This window comes from Chrysochloris asiatica, unplaced genomic scaffold, assembly GCF_000296735.1.
Source record: "Chrysochloris asiatica unplaced genomic scaffold, ChrAsi1.0 scaffold00007, whole genome shotgun sequence".
Taxonomy (NCBI): domain Eukaryota; kingdom Metazoa; phylum Chordata; class Mammalia; order Afrosoricida; family Chrysochloridae; genus Chrysochloris; species Chrysochloris asiatica.
In genome coordinates this window covers 12506592-12525527 of record NW_006408525.1, presented here as the reverse complement: position 1 = coordinate 12525527, position 18936 = coordinate 12506592, and the positions used below count along the sequence as shown (strand labels likewise).

Sequence of the window (18936 nt, the reverse complement as noted above, 5' to 3'; positions counted from 1 at the left end):
CTACTCGAGGGGGCAGATGGAGAGTGTGGCCCCCACAGAGAACAGCCAGAAGGCTGGATACAGAGCTTCAGTAAAGTCCACCTTATACTTGTATAGCAGGTGGATCTTGTCGGAGACAGCGAAGAAGATAACAAAGCCAAAGTCACAGTTGAGAAGGATGCCAATCTTCGTGGCCTTGGTGGTAGGCAGGGTTTTCTCCACATTGTTATGCCAGGCCGAGATCTTGGTGTTGAACCACTCCACACACCAAGAAGTGCTGTTACGGCCAAGCCGGCTCTCGGGGCCCTGCCGATCCATGGTGCCATAACAGATGCCCACCCCGCAAAAGTTGTTCTTCTGTAGCTCCACCTCCCAGTAGTGGACTCCTCTCTTGTAGCAGTTTAGGCCCAGCACCTGCGAGCAGTATGTGAACCTCTGAGGATGTGGCCGGTAGCTATTCGGGGTCTCAGCCACGGAAGCTGTGGTGTAGTTCTCTGACAGAATCACCTTATTGTGGGCACTGTTGAAGTCCAGAATGACTTTAGCAGCATCTAAGAAAGGAGTTATTAAAAGATCTAAGTACTCTCTCTTTTAAGCCTTTCCCCAATGAGTACTATCTGTTCATTTATTGCATCCACCCACCATCCAAATACTCATCCATTATCCATCCATTCAGTCTATTAACCTGCCAGACATGTGTCCATTTAGCTATTCATCATGGTAGTCCCTTGTTCATCTATCAGTCATCCATCTGTCCATTCACCCACCCAAAACCATGTCCTGAACATCTGATTCATGCTGGATTCTGCGCAAGATACACAACCACAAGCCAGAAAGACCTGGGGCCTGGTCTTATGGAATGTGTAGCCCAGAAGACCAGTGCAGGCCAGAGAAGGGATGTGTTGGGATCAGCCAGGGCTGAGGGTTATTCAGATTAGGCAGCAAGAGGGGTATTCTAAGAACTGTTTGAAAGTCTAAACTGGCTAGGAAGGGAGGTGAAGAAAGGCAAATACTGATGAAAAAAGAAAGCACCAAAGTAGAGGGCAGTTGAAGGGAGTAGCTGAGCACAGAAGCCAGCAGGACCTGTGGACAGAGTCAAGGGCAAGGAGCCAGGCAGAGCTAGCAACTCACACTCTAGAAGCTCCGATCTGGACTTGGTTAAGAAGACCTCCAGTGCCTTGGCCTTGAAAATTGCATTCACTTGTGGGACAGCAGCTTTGGCTACAATGGGGAGAGGAAATAAGAGTTTTCAGAATAAACTCAGAGTAGGAACCCCTCTGCCTCTTGCCCACAAGAACTCACCCTCTTGACCAGCTGGTTCTGGTGGTTTGACGGCAGGAGTCTTGTTTGGCTTTGGCGAGGCAAAGGCAGCCACTGGAGGAGGGAGGAGTAAAGTGAGTTTACACCATGACACAGAATAACTCAGTACCCTTGATTCCTTTCAAAGCTGATTTCCAAGAACCACGTCCACAAACATACCTGAGTAGCCAAGGCCACCCAGGTTACTCTAGGTAGGGCTACTGTCATCTTATTCATTGATACTTCCAACCTCAGGCCTGCCTGTCCTTACAGATCACCCTACCAGAAAACTCTGGTAAGACAGATTGACTATTGCTGACAGCATTTCCTTCTGTGCTTGGCTGTTCTAGAGAAACAAAAAGATGTAGAAATGTGCAACTTACTGGGTTTCTTGGGTTTCTTTTCATCCTCTGAAAAAGAAAGTTTTCAGAATTAGAAGAGCTGAAAACTACAAGACAAGGGCACTTTTCAAAATACCATAATATCCACTTGTATGAGTCTGATGGCCCAAATAAAGTTGAGGTTTTTTAATCTGAAATTAGAAGGAAGGCGTCAATAGGCAAAATGAATCTATGCTAACAGATATCAGATCAGTGGTTATGGGGGAGGGGCTAGCTGGTAAGGAGCCTCAGGGAATTTTCTGGGCAATGGTAACATGTGCAGACACTTTGATAAAATTTCTCTCAGTGTATATTTAAGATCTTTTACTGTAAGTGAGTTATAGTTTCAAAAACAAAAACAAAAAGTAGAGTCAGCAAATAATGTTCTGTAAAAATATCCAAAATGAGAGTCTTGGGGAACTGAATTTACTACAACGGTGCTTTTCAAAGTGTGGTCCCAACGTGAAGGAAGGTAGAATCTCCACTGAGTAATATCCAATCTGTCTACACAGGGCTGATGAAATGAAATGCGGATGGGTCTCTTGTGATACAATAGTGAATAATTATCATCAGGACTGCTTGTGAGGGTTGGAATAAAAGTAAACATTTTGTAGCAAGGAGGGGAGTGATTAACTTTTCAGCCTAGGAGCAGAAGTTCCTGGGACCATCAAGAGAGAGGAGCAGAGAGCAGGACACTACCCAGAGAAAGCAATGATGCCTGAGATGGAGGCAGAGACAATGATGTGGAGAGATGGAGCAGCTGGGGACTTTAGACACAGAGAGGGAGAGGGGCTGTGTGCTGACAACCGGGGGTAGGCTTGTAGTGTATACCCTTTGGTTGGTTGATGATGCATGGAGGGGATTGTACCCATGGCAATGAAACAATATACGATAGGATGAATGTAAAACTAATGTTCTCCCATGTAAACTATCACATAATTCACAATAAAACATTGAAAAACAAAACAAAACTGATGTTCCCCCATGTAAACTAACACTCAATTCACAATAAAAACTTAGGGGAAAAAAAAAAAAGGTGGTCTCAAGCTAGCGGCAGCAGCATCCCATGGGAAACTCTGAGAAATGCAAATCTTGTGGTTCCCCTCCACCCCATACCTTCTGATCTGAGTCAGACACTCTGGTGGTAGGGTCAGTGTCCTCCCAGGGTAACTCTGATATACATTCAAGTTTGTATCAGAATGAAAAGGGGATATTTTGGACCCATGCCCTGCTCTCTCTTACTAGCTTCACCTTCTCTACTGGATCCTCTCTTGGCCCTACATGCTCCCCAAGTGACTCCTTCCTCCCGCTCCACAGCTAAACTCCCTCAGGAGTTGTCTTCACTCTCTGCCCACTCCCATCTGCCCAGAGAGTCACAGACTGTGATGCTGGCATAGGGCACAGGCAGCCTCCCTGGCTCCCACAGCTCTTAAATGTTACAGCTACACTAGGACTGGCCCACGTCCTCCTTATCCAGTTCCCATCTCAGTCTTCTTATGTTGAGTCACTTTCAATTCATTCCTGAGCTTAACTCACGGTTTTCCTATCTATCAACTTTCAATACATGTTGTTTTGCCAGGTGCCATCGAGTTAGTTCCCACTCATAGTCACCCTCTGCACAACAACAAAACACTGCCCAGTCCTGCACATCCTCACAACTGTTGTTATGTCATAGCCCATTGTTGCTGACACTGTGTCAATCCATCTCATTGAGGGGATTCCTCTTTTTTGCTAACCTTCCACTTTTCCAAGCAAGACGTCCTTTTCCAGGGACTGGCCCCTCCAAATAACATAGCCAAAGTATACAAGACAAAGTCTCGCCTTCCTCACTTCTCAGGAGCATTCTGGCTGTCCTTCTTCTGACACAGACTTGTTTGTTCTTCTGGCAGTCATGGTACTTTCCACTTTTTCACTCACACCATAATTCAAATACACTGATTCTTCTACACTACTACCATCTTTCTTATTTACTGTCCAATTTTCACATGCATATGAGGATATTGAAAATACCATAGCTTGGGTCCGGTACACTTTAGTCCTGGTTCTAATTATTTCCAAGGCCTGTGACCATAAACAGGCCCAAAACATGGAGTTGAGGCAGGAGGGCATTACTTAGCTAAGGAGTGGACCTCCTGATGGCTCACCATTCACTGCTCCTTCCCAGGAAGAATGCTTGTGACTTTGGGCAGTAGTGGGAAGGCGATCAGGGGAAGTATCCCTTGAGAGGAGTTCTTAGGTTGAATGAATGGTTAAGTTCTTGACTACTAACTGCAAGGTTGGCATACATCCACAGGTACGTTAGAAGAAGCACAACTTCTAAAACATCAACCACTGGAAACCATGTGGAGCACAGTTCTACTCGGACATGGAGTCGTAGCAAAGCAGCACCGATTTCACAGCAACTGCTTTATCCCTTGAGCATGATGCAAATTTACAGCATTTTTCCACCTTCTCTTTCACTTCCTTTTTACTCAAAACATCCCTGGATATTTTCTAACTTAGCTGAGGGTGCTCCTTCCTCCATCTGTGCCCTAGTCCCTGAAAGGAGTCCAGTCAGGGATTGATACCACACATCTGTCTGCTAAAGACAACCCTGACACTGAAAACAAATAAAACTTAGAGTCCTCTCATCCACCTCAATTACCCAGGATGCGTAAGAGTCACTCCTTGGAATCATAATTACATTTTAGGGAAACCCTAAAATTTAACTCTTTTTGACATACACGTACACTTATATGGTGTATCTGTGGCATTAAACTTGTTGGGGAAGGTGATTGGGAAAAAAAATTGTCTACAAAAGTAAGAAGAGTGATAACAAAACAAAGGCTGATAAACACGGCAATAGCATAAGCACATTACAACTTAAAGCCAACAGCACTGAGCTGCTGACCAGCTTTGACTTCTGTTTATCACGGACCACCATCAACCACCTCGAAGGGGCTCTGCACAAGTCCCAGGACTTGGTTCTGGAAATAAGTAAAAAAGTTGGTGGTTCAACTGTGCCAGACAGTCCAGACATGCCAAGGCAAGCCCTCCTAAGTGCCCCAGAGGAACCTCTGCAACTTCCACACTCTGGGATCTATAGCCAATTTTCCTCCAGGTGACACTCAAGCTGAGGCAGTATCCTAGGATGGGTTAGCCCCACCCCTGCACCCCTGGAAGGAGCAAGGACACCTGTTAGTATCTCATTCAAGCATGTGCCAGACACAGCTGGGCTGCTGCCATGGAGACAGTGGTAGGATTACTTACTTGGAGCCTTCTTCATCTTAGGCTTGACGTTTGGGGCATGCTCTCCAGGGTCACCTGTGCCGAAGAAAAAGGCTATTTTAAAATTTATTTAGGCAGCTTTTCCACCACCAACCCTAACAGCCAACTTTGCCAAGAGTGGGCAGCCAACTTTGCCAAGACTGTCTTATAATTATAAGACAGTCGTTTCTGCTGGTCTCCCCAAGCTGTCATTTACAAGAACTACAAGAGGGCAATAGAAAGGCCAGTTTGGTGAGCTCCCTCTCTTCTCTAGCACAGAATGTAGCTGGATCAAGTCTCTTCTCCATCACTACCCAGCACGGTGACTTGAGCTCAGTTTCTCCCAAGCGCACACAGGGATGATTCCACCCTGCTCGTGGCTGATATGGCCACCAAATGAGACCAAGTAACCTGTTTATTCCATCAACATTAATTTCTTTCCTACTGTTCTCTCTCTCCCTTCTCCTTCCCCAGACCATGGATCACCGACAACACAGCAGGACAAAATACGTTGTTGCTGTTGTTAAGTGCCATTGAGTTGGTTCCGACTCATAACAACCCTATGTGCAACACAATGAAACACTGCCTGGACCTCTGTCATCCTCATAGTTGTTATGTTTGAGTCCATTCTTGCAGCCACTGTGTCAATCCATCTTGTTAAGGGTTTTCCTCTTTTTCACTGACCCTCCACTTTACCAAGCCTGGTGTCTTTCTCCAGGAATTGGTCCCTCTTGACGACATGTCCGAAGCAGGTGAGACAAAGTCTCAACATCCTTGCTTCTAAAGAGCATTCTGGTTGTACTACAAGACAAATGTATTTGTTCTTCTGGCAGTCCATGATACTTTCAATATTCTTCACCAACACTATAATTCAAATGCATTGATTTTTCTACAGTCTTCCTTATTCATAGTCCAACTTTCACATGCATTGAAAATATCATGGCTTGAGTTAGATGCTCTTTAGTCCTCAAAGTGGAATATTTGCTGCCCGTCAACACTTTAAAGAGTATTTTTTTGTAGCAGCAGCAGATTTGCTAAGGCAATATGCATCATCTGATTTCTTGACAACTGCTTTCGTGAGCATTGATTAGGGATCCAAACAAAATGAAGTCTTTAAAAACTTCAATCTTTTCTCCATTTAACATGATGTTATTATTTGGTCAAATTTGTGAGGATTTTCATTTTCTTTACATTGAACTACAAACCACACTGAAGACTGTGGCCTTTGATCTTAAGTATTTCAAATGCTCTTCACTTACAGCAAACAAGGCTATATCAACTTGCATATCACGGGCTGTTAATGATTCTTCCTGAAATCCTGATGCCACATTCATCTTCATATAAGTCAGTTTCTAGAATTATTTGTTTAGCATACAGATTGAATAAGTATGGTAGGATAAATCCTGATGCACACATTTCCTGATTTTGAGCCAGAAAGTATCCCATTGCTATGTTCTAACTTTTACTACTACCTCTTGGTCTACGTACAGGCTCTTCACAAGCATGAGGAAGTATTCTGGAATTCCCATTCCTCACAATGCTTTTCATAGTTTTTTTTAAATGATCCAAACAGTCAGAAATCTTTGCATACTCAATAAAACACAAGTAAACATCTTTCTGGTATCCTTTCTGCTTTTATCCAAGATCCATCTGACATCAGCATAACATCCCTCATTCCATGTCCTTTTCTGAATCTGACTTGAATTTCTGGCAGCAACCTGTCGACGTACTGTTGCAATGGTTTTTCAGCAAATTTTTACTTGCATGTGTTACCAATGATATTGTTCAATGATTTCTGCATTCAGTTGGGCCACTTTTCTTTAAAATGGACAGAATTATGGATCTCTTCCAATCAGTTGGCCAGGGAACTGTCTTCAAATTTCTTGGCATACATGAGTGAGCAACTCCTGCACTACATTATTTTGTTGAAGCATTTCAAATTGTATTCCATCAATTCTTGGAGCCTTGTTTTTTCACCACAGCCTTTAGTGAAGCTTGGACTTCTTCCTTCAGTACCATTGATTCTTGATCGTGTCTTCCTCTTGAAATGGTTGACCATCAACCAATTCTTTTGGTTCAGTGATTCTGTGTATTCCTTCCATCTTCTTGTAATGTTTCCTACATCATTCAATATTGTGCTAATGTTGGTAAGTGCCGTCAAGTTGGTTCCGACCCATAGCAACACTGTATAGGGTTTCTGAGGAGCGGCTGATGGGTTTGAACTGCCAACCTTGTAGTTAGTGTGTAGTGCTGATCCTACAGCACTTTACTGAAACTCTATTGGGTCCATGGTGATGGTGGTGGTGATATGCTATTCAGTCGGTTCCAACTCATAGCAACCCTGTGTAGGATTTCTGAGGCAGCAAATCTTTATGTGGGCATGAAGTCTCATCTTTCCTCCGTTGAGGAGATGGTAGATTCTAATAGCTGACTACGTGATTAGCAGCCCAGCACATAACCACTATGCTGCCAGGATTGTGCCCATAGAATCCTTCAATATTGCACCGGGGCTTGAATTTTGTCTTCAGTTCTCCCCGTTTGAGAAATGCTGAGTGTGTTCTTCCCTTTTGGTTTTCTAACTCCAGGTCTTTGCTCATTTCATTATAATACTTGACCTTGTCTTCTGGAGCTGCTCTCAGAAATGTTCTGTTCAGCTCTTTCACTTCCTTATTTCTCTAGTTGCTTTAGCTTCTCTACATTCATGAGCAAATTTCAGTCTCTTCTGACATCCGTTTTGTTTTTTTCTTTCTTTCTTGTCTTTCTAATGACATGTTGTTTTCTTCATATATGATGTCCTTGATGTCATCCCACAACTCCTCTGGTCTTCAGTCATTAGTGTTTAACGCATCAAATCTGTTCTTGAGATGGTGTCAAAATTCAGATGGGATATGGTGGTGGTACTGGTGTGCCATGGAGTCGGTTCCGACTCACAGTGACCCTATATAGGGTTCCAAGGCTGTAAATCTTTACAGGAGCAGAAAGCCTCATCTTTCTCCCATGGAACAGCTGTAGTTTTGAACTGATGACCTTGAGGTTGCAGCCCAAGTCGTAACCACTATGCTACCAGAGCTCCTTCAGATGGGATACACTCAAAAGTTGTATTTTGATTCTTGTGGACTTGTTCTAATTCTCTTCAGCTTCAGTCTGAACTTGCATATGATGGTCTGTTTCACAGTCTGCCTTTGGCCCGGTTTTTGCTGCTGACATGGAGCTTTTCCACTATCTTTTCACACAGACCTAGTCCATCTGATTCCATCTGGTGAGGTTCATGCATATAGTCTCTGTTTATGTTGTTGAAAAAAGCATTTGTAATGAATATCTCATTGGTCTTGCAAAATTCTATTATATAATCTCCTGTATCATTTCTACCACCAAAGCCATATTTTCCAACTATGGATCATTCCTTGCTTTTTTCCAACTTTCACACTCCAATCACCAGTAATTGTCAATACATCTTGATTGCATGTTTCACCAATTTCAGACCAAAGAAGTCAGTAGTAGTCTTATTTCATCATCACTGGCTTTAGTGGTTGGTACAAAAATTTGAATAACAGTGATATTAACTGGTCTTCCTTGTGTTGTTATTATGAAATGCCGTCAAGTCAGTTCTGACTCATAGCAACCCTGTATGGGGTTTCCGAGGAGCATCTGGTGAGACTGAACCACCAACCATGTGGTCAAACAGACCTTGGGGCCGAGCACTTATCCTACAGTGCCACACCAGTACAGATATTGTCCTATCACAGACAGCGCTGTACTTCAAGGTAGATCCTGAAATGTTCTTTTAGATGACGAATGTGATGCCATTCCTCTCGAATTTGTCATTTCCAGCATAGTAAATCATATGATTGTACGATTTAAAATAGCCAATACTTGTCCATTTCAGCTCACTAATGCCTAGGATATTGACATTTATGTATTCCATTTCATTTCTGGCATCTTCCAATTTTCCTAGACTCATACTTCATACATTCCATGTTTTGATTATTGTTTGCATCAGTTTCATCTCATTTTGATCTGAGCTCCATAAAACTTTGCTCCATCCATGTCATTAAGGGCAACTCTACTTTGAGGTGGCAGCCCTTCCCCGGTTGTATTTTGAGTGCCTTCCAACCTGAGGGGCTTATTGTCTTCCAGCACTCTGTTAAACAATGTTCCACTGATAGTCATACGGCTTTTAGTGGCCAACCTTCCAGAAGTGGTCCGCCTCTCCTTATTCCTAGTCCTAGTCTATAAGCACCAATGACACCTGTCCACCATGGGCTCCCACACTGGTATTTCAAATACCAGTGGCATAGTTTCCAGCATCACACAAGCCACTGCAGTACGACTGACAGCTGAGTGGTAGAGGGCGCAATACATGTGTAGCCAATTTATGCACAGCTTTACCCTCTGCAAAGCACTTTCACATGTGGAGCACAGTGCTGCCGTGCCCTGCTACAACTGGTCCAGAGGCATTTTCTGAAAGGATGCTTGTTTTGCCAAGGAGAAACTCAAGCCTACTCCACAAATTACACAACAGATAGTTTCCATGTGCCAGGCTCTATGCCAAGCACTAGGGAGACATATAGATGAGAAACACAAAGGCTGCCTTAATCTGCTGCGAGAAACAGACAAGAGTTTCAAAGTCACGCCAAATGGCAGGTATACAAAAGGCCCTAGAGGGATAAGAACTCAGAGGAGACACAGGGGAGGCTTTCAGAGAAATGAAACGTTTCAGCTGAACTTCGACGGGTGTTAATGGTGGAGATGGAAGTTGTTGTTGTTGTTAAGTGCCGTTGATTCGATTCCAACCCATAGCAACCCTGTATAGGGTTTCCAAGGAGCAGCTGGTGAGCCTGAATCACTGACTTTATAGTTCAAATGACTTTGCAGTCTGATGCATTAGCCTTAAGTGCCACACAACCACTCAAGGAAGTTGTTGTTAAGTGCCATCAAGTCGGTTCTGACCCACAGCGACACTGTATAGGGTTTCCAAGGAGCAGCTGGTGAGCTTGAACCACCAACCTTGCGGTTCACATGGTTTTGCAGTCTGGTGCTTAACCCACAGTGCCACACCAGGACTCCAAGGAAGAGGGCATGAAAAATTCCTGTGACATATTTGAGGAACTGAATACAGAGAGGTGAGGAAACACCTTGGAACTTGTAAGCCAGACTCAAGAATCTGATGCAGGGAGGAGCTGTGAAGGGGAAACAGACCCCGGAGATCAGATTGGCCTCCAAAAAAAGCTCTTTGACTGCAGCAAGAGGAGATGCCGAGGGAACATTCAGGAAGTTGCCACAGTCGTGGGCATAGTTGAATGCTAACTGTGAATAGGCTGGTGGTGGCAGCTGGGTTGAGAACTAATGGATTGGGTCAGGAGGTGTTTCAGAAGCAAACTCCAAGGATGGAATGGATTTGTGGAGAAGCAAAGGGGGCCTCTCTCTCTGTGTGTCTCTCTGGTCCTCGCTTCCAAGATGACAAAGAAAACAGAAATGACGGTCGTGCCACAAAGGGCTGCAGCCACGTGCACCCTATTTGCTGCACGAACTGCGCCCATGCATGCCCAAAGACAAGGCCATTAAGAAGTTCGTAATTCGAGACACAGCAGAGGCCGCAGCCGTCAGGGATATTTCCAAAGTGAGTGCCTTCGATGCATATGAGCTTCCCAAGCTGTACGTGAAACTCCATTATTGTGTGAGCTCCGCCATTCACAGCAAGGTGCTCAGGAACTGTTCTCGTGAAGCTCGGAAGGACCAACACCCCCACCCCGACTTAGACCTGCAGGTGCTGCCCCACGGCTGCCACCAAAGCCCATGTAAAGAATTGAGCCCTTAAAGGCTGAAGAAAAACTACCCTGCAAGAAAATAAATAGAAAATTATATATATATGAAAAAAAAAAGCAAAGGGGTGTCACCAAGGATTTCCAGGTCTCTCTCAACCCAAAATTAGTCATTTCCCCACCAAACACACTGACAACTTGAATTCTATTGAAAACTCATCACAGCCTACCTCACACTCCTAAGAACTTGTCCTGAAAGACCCATCACCACAAGTCCCCTGAAATGTTCTAGCGACGACTCTAAAGTCAAGATGAGCCAAAGACTCCCCAATACCTCCAATGAAGGGTGGATGTCCCAGGGCCCTTGAAAGCCAGGCCCCCAGGATCCCTAGCATACCCCCTCTTCTGCCCCATTCCTCCCTCAAGAAAACTGAGGGACCCATCCAGCTCCCAGAACCCTAGCGGGGAAGCATGGGGGTTGCCAAGGGTCACCTGTACTAGAGAAGTCCTCAGGCTTCTTCTCCTGGGACTGCCTGACGTGCTGCTTCAGTTCAGTTTTTAGGTCTACGGTGTCCTGATAGACACTCTTCATCAGCTCGTGGTTCAGCTCAACCTTGGGTACGTAGACTGGCTTCGTTGAGATCCCTTGAACTTTTGAGGCTCTCTGGAACAACAAATAGTACAGGCAGCTCTTGTGAAGCCAGGACTTGGGCTCATGAACCCAGGGAGAAGTCTCCCTGTGTCATTGGGTGCTAAGTCCAATCACCTTCTCATATGAAAGGCTAGAGGTCACCAGGGTTTAAAGCACCACTTGAAAATACAGTGATCTGGAGCTGGAAGGGGAAGCTGAGGCTTAAAGATGACAAGTAGCCTGCAAAGAACTCTGCCAATTAGTGGCAAAGATGACTTTGGGATGCAGGTCTCCCAAACCCACAATGATGCTCTTTCCATTCCACCAGTTATGATTGGGAAAGTACAGGAGACTAAGTACATCTCCACCTCTCAAGGAAGAGCTCTAAATATTTGTTCTGGTGACAGACAGGGGCCCTAAAGGGATACAGGACTGAGTCAGGACACATCCTATGGTATGGGAGGGTCTTGAAGTTGGTCTCAAACTTGGAGACTACATCAAAGCATATCAAGAGACCCAGACGTGCAAGGGAGAAGAGCCGAGAGCAGGACCCTACCCAAAGAAGCAGTGATGCCTGAGATTGAGGCAGAGATGATGACGTGGAGAGATGGAGCAACTGGGGATTTTAGACACAGAGAGGGAGAGGGGCTGTGTGCTGAGTACTGGGGGGTAGGCTTGTAGTGCATACCCTTTGGTTGGTTGATGATGCATGGAGAGGATTGTAACCATAACAATGAAACGATATAAGATAGGATGAATGTAAAACTAATATTCTCCCATGTAAACTATCACATAATTCACAATAAAACATTTTTAAAAATAAAAAATTAATTAAAAAAAAAAAAAGAGAGAGAGACCCGGATGTGGACTCAGAATCCTCCCAGAGAGTTCAAGGCAGCTAGTTCAACAAACAGGAATGAGTACTTGGGATAAAACTTCCTGGCATCCAGGCTAGGCAGATAAGAAGCCAGTGCACGGGAAAGAGAAGGTTCCCAGTCCCTCTAGGACTCTCCCCAGGACCTGAGCAAAGAAACTGTGCCTTTGAGGTACAGTAGCAGGGGACTCCATCAATAGGCTTCATCAGACACTCCCTGCATGCCAGATACCAAATTAGCAAGAAGGAAAACGGTAGCAACAAGGGGTTGTTGTTCAATGCCTTCAAGTCAATTCTGACTCATCATAGCGACCATGTATAGGGTTTCCAAGGAGGGACTGGTGGGTTTGAACCACTGACCTTGTGGTTTGCAGTCCAGTGCTTATCCTACATCACCACACTAGGCATGTTGTTGTTGCTGTCGTTAAATGCTGTTGAGTCGGTTCCGACTCACAGTGATCCTGTATAGGGTTTTCAAGGAGCGGCTGGTGAGTTTGAACTGCCGACCTTGTGATCCAGTGCTTTATCCCACAGCGCCACACCAAGATCCTAGTCTCCACCCAAAAGGAACTGACAGTCAAAACAGACAAGAAAATAAGTACCATCGTGAATGCCACAGTGGAAACTGTGTAGCATGCTCAGAGACACCACTAATGGTATAATGGGAAACAGGAAACTGTCATTGGAGCTGGCTTGGGAAGAAGGACACGAATTCCCTATGTGGAGAAAGAACAGCATTCCCAACCAATGCCCAGTGTGTGCAGAATGATGAGTCCTTTGCTGGGCTGGGTGGCAAGAGATGAAACTGTTGGCAAAGTTGGCCCAGTCCCCAAGGTTCTTGTGGGTCATGCTAAGAAACAAGAAATCAGAACAGACGAGGGGTAGCAGAGGGAATCCATGCCTTAGAAAGACATTAGTGGAAGAAGAGTAAGCAGAAGATGGTAGAGGTGAGTGGTACACATCCCCCTTTATCTATAAATACAATGAAATACCACTCCCATGGTTAGGTTAGGTGAAGGAATTTTGCAGGTGTGATTAAGGTCAAATCAACTGATTTTGAGTTCATCAGTAAGGTGAGCATCCTGGGTGGGCCTCACTTAAGAGAGGGTCTAAGCCTTCTCAAAGGGAACAATTTTCCTTTAGGAGAGGGACATGTGGCAAGAGTTGCAGGGCCTCCATGAGCTGAGAACCTCAGTTCTCAACAAGAAGCAGAACCTCAGATCTACAACTGCAAGAAACTAAATTCTGCCAACAGTTTCATGAGCTTGGAAAAGGAGCCTAAGTTCTTAGTTCAGGCGACACCCAGATTGCAGCCCTATGAGACCTTAGGTAGACAACCCGCTAAGCCATACCCAGAATCCTGAGCCACAGGATCAGAGAGATAATAAACGATCACTGGTTTAAGCCCCCACATTAATGGTAAGTTGTTACGCACCTTAGAGATGAGGCAGCTTCCAATGACTTCGTACAGACCCAACTCCCTATATTAAACTCATGATGCGAGGCAGAGGACATACTCAACAACACTGACTGTCTTCACTAAGACCCACCTCCAGAAACTCAAACTCGTCTCCTTTAGTCAGGGCAGCTTCGATCTCCTCCTTCAGTGTCTGGATCTCATTCTTCTTCTTGAGGAGGATCTGGAAAATGTTGTCAAACTTATTGCTGACCCTCTTCTCCTCTTCCTTTATCTTCCGTATAGAATTGGCCTCTGTGGCATCAATGAAAGCTTTCACCTCCATGTATTCTTGTCGGATCACATCAATCTTCCTGTTCACTATCTCCTACAGAGGGTCAAGATGAGAAAAGAGGGCATCATCACACTGGCTGAAGGCTACACTTGCAGTACCAAGTGTTGGTAAGACAAGGAGCCAAGGGAACTCTATTTTGTACTTGATAAGAATGTTGTTGTTATGTGCCATGGAGTCAGTTCTGACTCATAGCGACCCTCTCCCCAAACTGTAAATCTTTATGGGAGCAGAAAGCCTCATCTTTCTCCCGCGGAACAGCTGGTAGTTTCGAACTGCTGACTGTGAGATTAGCAGTCCAATTCGTAACTAATACGCTACCAGAGCTCCTTTTGATAAGCAATACAAAGTGGTAAAAACACTTTGGGAGGCAATTTGGCAATATCTAGCAAATTTGAGGGGGCACTGACGGCTCAGCGTTAGAAACTTGGGTTTGATCCTCAGCCAATGAGGCTCATGGGCACCCACCACCCATCTATTAGTGGAGGCTTAGGTGTGGCTGTGATGCTGAGCAGGTGTCAGTGGAGTTTTCAATCTAAGATGAACTAGGAAGAAAGGTCTGGTTATCTACTTCCAAAAAGCAGCCAATGCAAGCCCAGTGGATCACAGTGGTCTCAGCTCATTGTGCATGTTACTATAGGAGTCAGTGGCCAGTTCAACAGCAGCACACAACAGTAAATTTCAAGGTGCTCAGACCCTATGACCCGGTCCAATCTTAGGGATATACACAATGAAAATTCCCAGACACCTGCCCTTGAGACAAACACATTGTTTGAAATAGTAAACCCATAGAGACAACCAAAATATCCATCAATAGCAGATTGGATACATAAATTGCAGACTATTCATGTTTTTTAGTTAAGTGCCGTGAATTCAATTACACGTCAAAGTGACCCTATATAGGGTTTCCAAGGAGTGTCTGGAGGGCTTGAAGTGCCAACCTTTCGATTAACAGTCCAGTGCGTATTCTATAGCACCACACTAACAGATGTTGAAAGGAGACAAGGAGGTTTCCCCAGAGTCAAGAGCGGGAGAAAAGAGTCTACCTAGTGCTGGAATTCTGAAGTCAGACTTCTAGCTTCCTAACTATGAGACAATACATTTCTGTTTGTTAAATTCATCCATTAGATAAGTAAGAAAATTTGGTAGGGAGGAAAGGGGGTATAATAAGAACAAAGCAAAAAGGGGGCTTCGCTCCATTGGTGAATGCTATGTGCCGCGGAGTCAGTTCCGACTCATAGCGATCTTGTACAGGGTTTCTAAGGCTATAAATTTTTACCGGAGAAGAAAGCCTCATTTTTCTGCTGTGGAATGGCTGGTAGTTTCGAACTGCTGACCTTGAGGTTAGTAGCCTGACTTGTAACCACTATGCTACCAGAGCTCCACTGCATTAGTGATATTTTATTTCTGAAGTTGGAAGGCAGTTCATAGGTGGTGTTTTTTAAAGAAAGGGCATAATGCTGCTCTAAGAAAATTCTAGAGACTATCATCGTCTAGAACTATGGTGTCTAATACCATAAACACTCCCTACATGTAGCTACTAAAACTTGAACTATAGCTAAATTCCTCATGGAGTTTGGGTTATATTATGTGTAAATGGACATAATACGTAACACTGATTTTAGAAGACTCAGTACAAATAATAATAATAATAATGCAAAATAGCTCATTAACACTTTGTAAAGATTGATTACTTGCTGACATAATATTTGGATATTCTGAATTCAATAAAGTGTATTCTTAAAATTAAAATCTTGTGTTATTCAAGTTCACTGAACATTGCACAAGGGGCTCATGTAGTATTTTTGTTGGCCAGCAGCGCTCTAGACTGCAGTTCACGTTACATGTCAGGTGACCTCAGGAGCTCAGAATCAAATATGACAAACAGAAACAAACCCAAGAAGGTAGTCTACAGGGTGCAAGGAACTGAACTCTTTCTGTATCGAGTGCTTTTCCATTCTGCCACCTCCAATATGATGGCCAATATCACCAATGTTCACTCTCCCCTTCTTCCTTTGAATAAGAAAATGCCCTGGGAGTTTGAACTGGGTAAGTGACAGGCTATGGAGCCCTGGTGGTACAATGGCTAAGCACTCAGCTGCTAACCAAAAGGTTGGTGGTTCAAATCTACCCAGGGGCTCTGTGAGAGAAAGGCCTGGTGATCTGCTACAGATTTGTTGTTGTTCTTAAGTGCCATTGAGTGGATTTCGACCCATAGCAACTCTGTATAGGGTTTCCAAGGAGTAGCTGGTGAGTTTGAACTGCCAACCTTGCAGTTCAAACGGCTTTGCAGTCTGGCGCATTAACCCACAGCACCACACCAGGACTCCTCCATACAGATTAATGCCTAGAAAATCCTAAAGGGTATTTGATCACATGGGGTCACTATCTGTTGGAATTGACTCATTGGGACCCACCAATAACAATGTAGCTGCCCAGCTACAAACTAAATTTCCCAGCCTCCCCTGCAGTGAGGTTTGACCATCTGACTAAGGTCCTGTTATGTGACTAAACACAGTCTGGTAAGTATAACGTCATGTTTCTGCTTAAAAGGAAATTGCTTTAAATTCACAATAAAGGACAAAAAGATGGATTGGCACAATGACAATAACAATGGGCTCAAACAACAACAATTTTGAGGATGGCACAGGACTGAGCAATATTTCATTCCGTTGTGCTTCGGGTTACTATGAGTCTGAACTGAATAAATGTCACCCAAGAATAACACCCTGTGAGTAGGGAATCCTAGGAAGTCAATAAATGTTTGTGTGTGTGTAAAAAATAGGAAATTGCTTTAAAAAAAAATGGGGGGGGGGGGGGGGGGGAGCTTCTGGTCCTCCAGTGCCTGCCTGCCCCTCCTGCTGTAGGCTAGAACAAAGATGTAATGGTGACTCAGCTTCAACCAGAGAGATAAGGACAGGATCTGTTGGAGCAATGGAGTGATAATAAGGACAGGCACAGACTCTGGACCATTGCAGGTACTTTCATATGCGGTCTTTCAGGTAAGCCTCACAGTCACCTCCCCAAAGAGGAGTTATGACTCCATTATGCAGACCGGCAAACGGAGGCTCAGAGATCTGCCAGTGTGACCAAAGTCCCACAGGCTAATCTGGGACAGAGCTGGTAATCTATACCAGAGATCCAAGCCACAGCTACCACACCAAATGGGGAACTGCAGGTCCATAGGGTTTGATAGTCACTAAATAAATCTTTTTCTGTCTTTTTCCCCGATATTCTTTGTAGTGGCTTGAATGATTATTCACATTCTAGAATCTTTGAATATCAACTTATTTAGCAAATAAGCTCTTTGCAGGTGTGTTAAATTAAGGCCCTTGAGATGTGCTCATTCTGGATTACCCATAGGAATGGCAAGCAACTTCATAAGAGGGCAAAGAGGAGAAGACATAGGCACAGAAGGTCATGTGAAGACAGGCAGAGATTTTGGAATACTGCTGTCACAAGTCAACGAATGCCTGGAGCCACCAGAGGCTGGAAGAGGAAAGGAACGATCCTCTTGTAGAGTCTTTGGAGGAAATGCGGTCCTGCCAACACCTTGATTTCAGATTTCTGGCTGCCAGAAGTGTGAGCGAATGCCCTTCTGTTGTTTTAAGCCACCCAGTTTGTGGTCAGTGGTTACAGAAGCCCAAGGGACTAATAGAGTTCCATTTTATAAACTGTTGTAACCCCAGTAAGTATACACTTTTGCTTCCTGTTCTGTTTCTGCTTTATATCACAACCATTTTTCCTATCACTACTTTTTTTAAGCCCAACATTTTAATGATTCCCACAAGGATAGGCTGTCAGGGAGTTTTCAATTTGATGGAGCAAAGCCTCAGTCTTGGGCATGGAGCTTTTTGCACATTTTGCAAAATTGGCATTGAATTCTGACTCTTGGGAATGGTCCCAACACCAGCTTGGCCAACATGAGCTGAGATCGTCTTCTCAGGCCCAGGAAAACTTGTCACTCACCCGCATGTCATGCTGTCTGGCTCTCACATCCTCCAGCGCTTTTGATGCTCCGTTGATCTGACCGAACATGATAGCCAGTTTCTGCCTCAGCTTGGTCTATGGAGAAAAGAAACGAAGATGAGAGGGCACCGCTTCACCTCAGTCCAACACCAGGGACAAACCTCTGAACCTGTCCACCATGTCATTCCTCCATCCCAAGTTCTAGCCTCTTTTAAGTCTTCAAAGCATCCTGACATATACTGCCTCCTTCATTCCTTTAGGGAATCAGAAGAGAAGAGTACAAGATTTAGTGCATTCATGTTCATGCAGCATGAGTTACAATAGTAAAAACGTAGAAAGAACCTAAAGATGTATCACATGTTGTCTATCAGTACAATGAACTAGCACTGTCATAAATAGACATGCTACAATAGGGATGAGCCTCGAAAACATTATGCTGAATGCCCACCTAACAAAATATCTATAGCAGGCAAGTGTACAGAGATCAAAGTTTATGAGTGGTTACCAGCCATGGTGGTGGAGGGGCAAAGTTGGGGTGTGGAAGGGGAAAGACATAATGCTTACAGGACACTGAGCTTCTGTGAAGGTGAAGGGAAAATGCTAGAATGGTTAATGCTGATGGTTGAAAAACATAATAACCACAATTAATTTCACTGAACTGTACACGTGAAGATTGTTAAAATGACAAAGACTTTTGTTACCTATAGATTTATCAAAGGCGTCCTGGTGGTGGCATGGCTTAAGTGCTGGGTTGCTAAACAAATGGCTGGAAACTAAAGCTCACCAGCTGCTCCGTGAGATGAAGATGAGACTGTCTGCTCCCGTAAAGATACATTGTTGTTGCTAGGTGCCATCGAGTTGGTTCAGACTCATCGCGACCCTATGCACGACAGATTAAAGCACTACCCGGTCCTGCACTGTTGTTGGTAAGTACCGTGGAGTTGGTTCTGACTCATAGTGACCCTGTACAGGGTTTCCTTCTCTCCTGACAAAATGTCTGAAGTATGAGAGATGAAGTTTGGCCATCCTGGCCTCCAAGGAGCACTCT

General features: G+C 44.4%; 1 protein-coding gene across 1 annotated transcript in view; it reads right to left on the bottom strand.

Annotated features, from left to right (window-relative positions):
- TRIM25 (tripartite motif containing 25) overlaps positions 1 to 18936 on the bottom strand; it is a 30506-nt gene continuing 11570 nt past the window's right edge. The window contains exons 2-8 of the mRNA XM_006833643.1: positions 17889 to 17984; positions 13722 to 13955; positions 11159 to 11330; positions 4908 to 4961; positions 1282 to 1353; positions 1111 to 1200; positions 1 to 530 (exon numbers count right to left, since the gene is read on the bottom strand). Of these exons, the coding sequence (XP_006833706.1) occupies positions 1 to 530; positions 1111 to 1200; positions 1282 to 1353; positions 4908 to 4961; positions 11159 to 11330; positions 13722 to 13955; positions 17889 to 17984 (1248 nt within the window). The remainder of the gene's footprint in view (positions 531 to 1110; positions 1201 to 1281; positions 1354 to 4907; positions 4962 to 11158; positions 11331 to 13721; positions 13956 to 17888; positions 17985 to 18936) is intronic.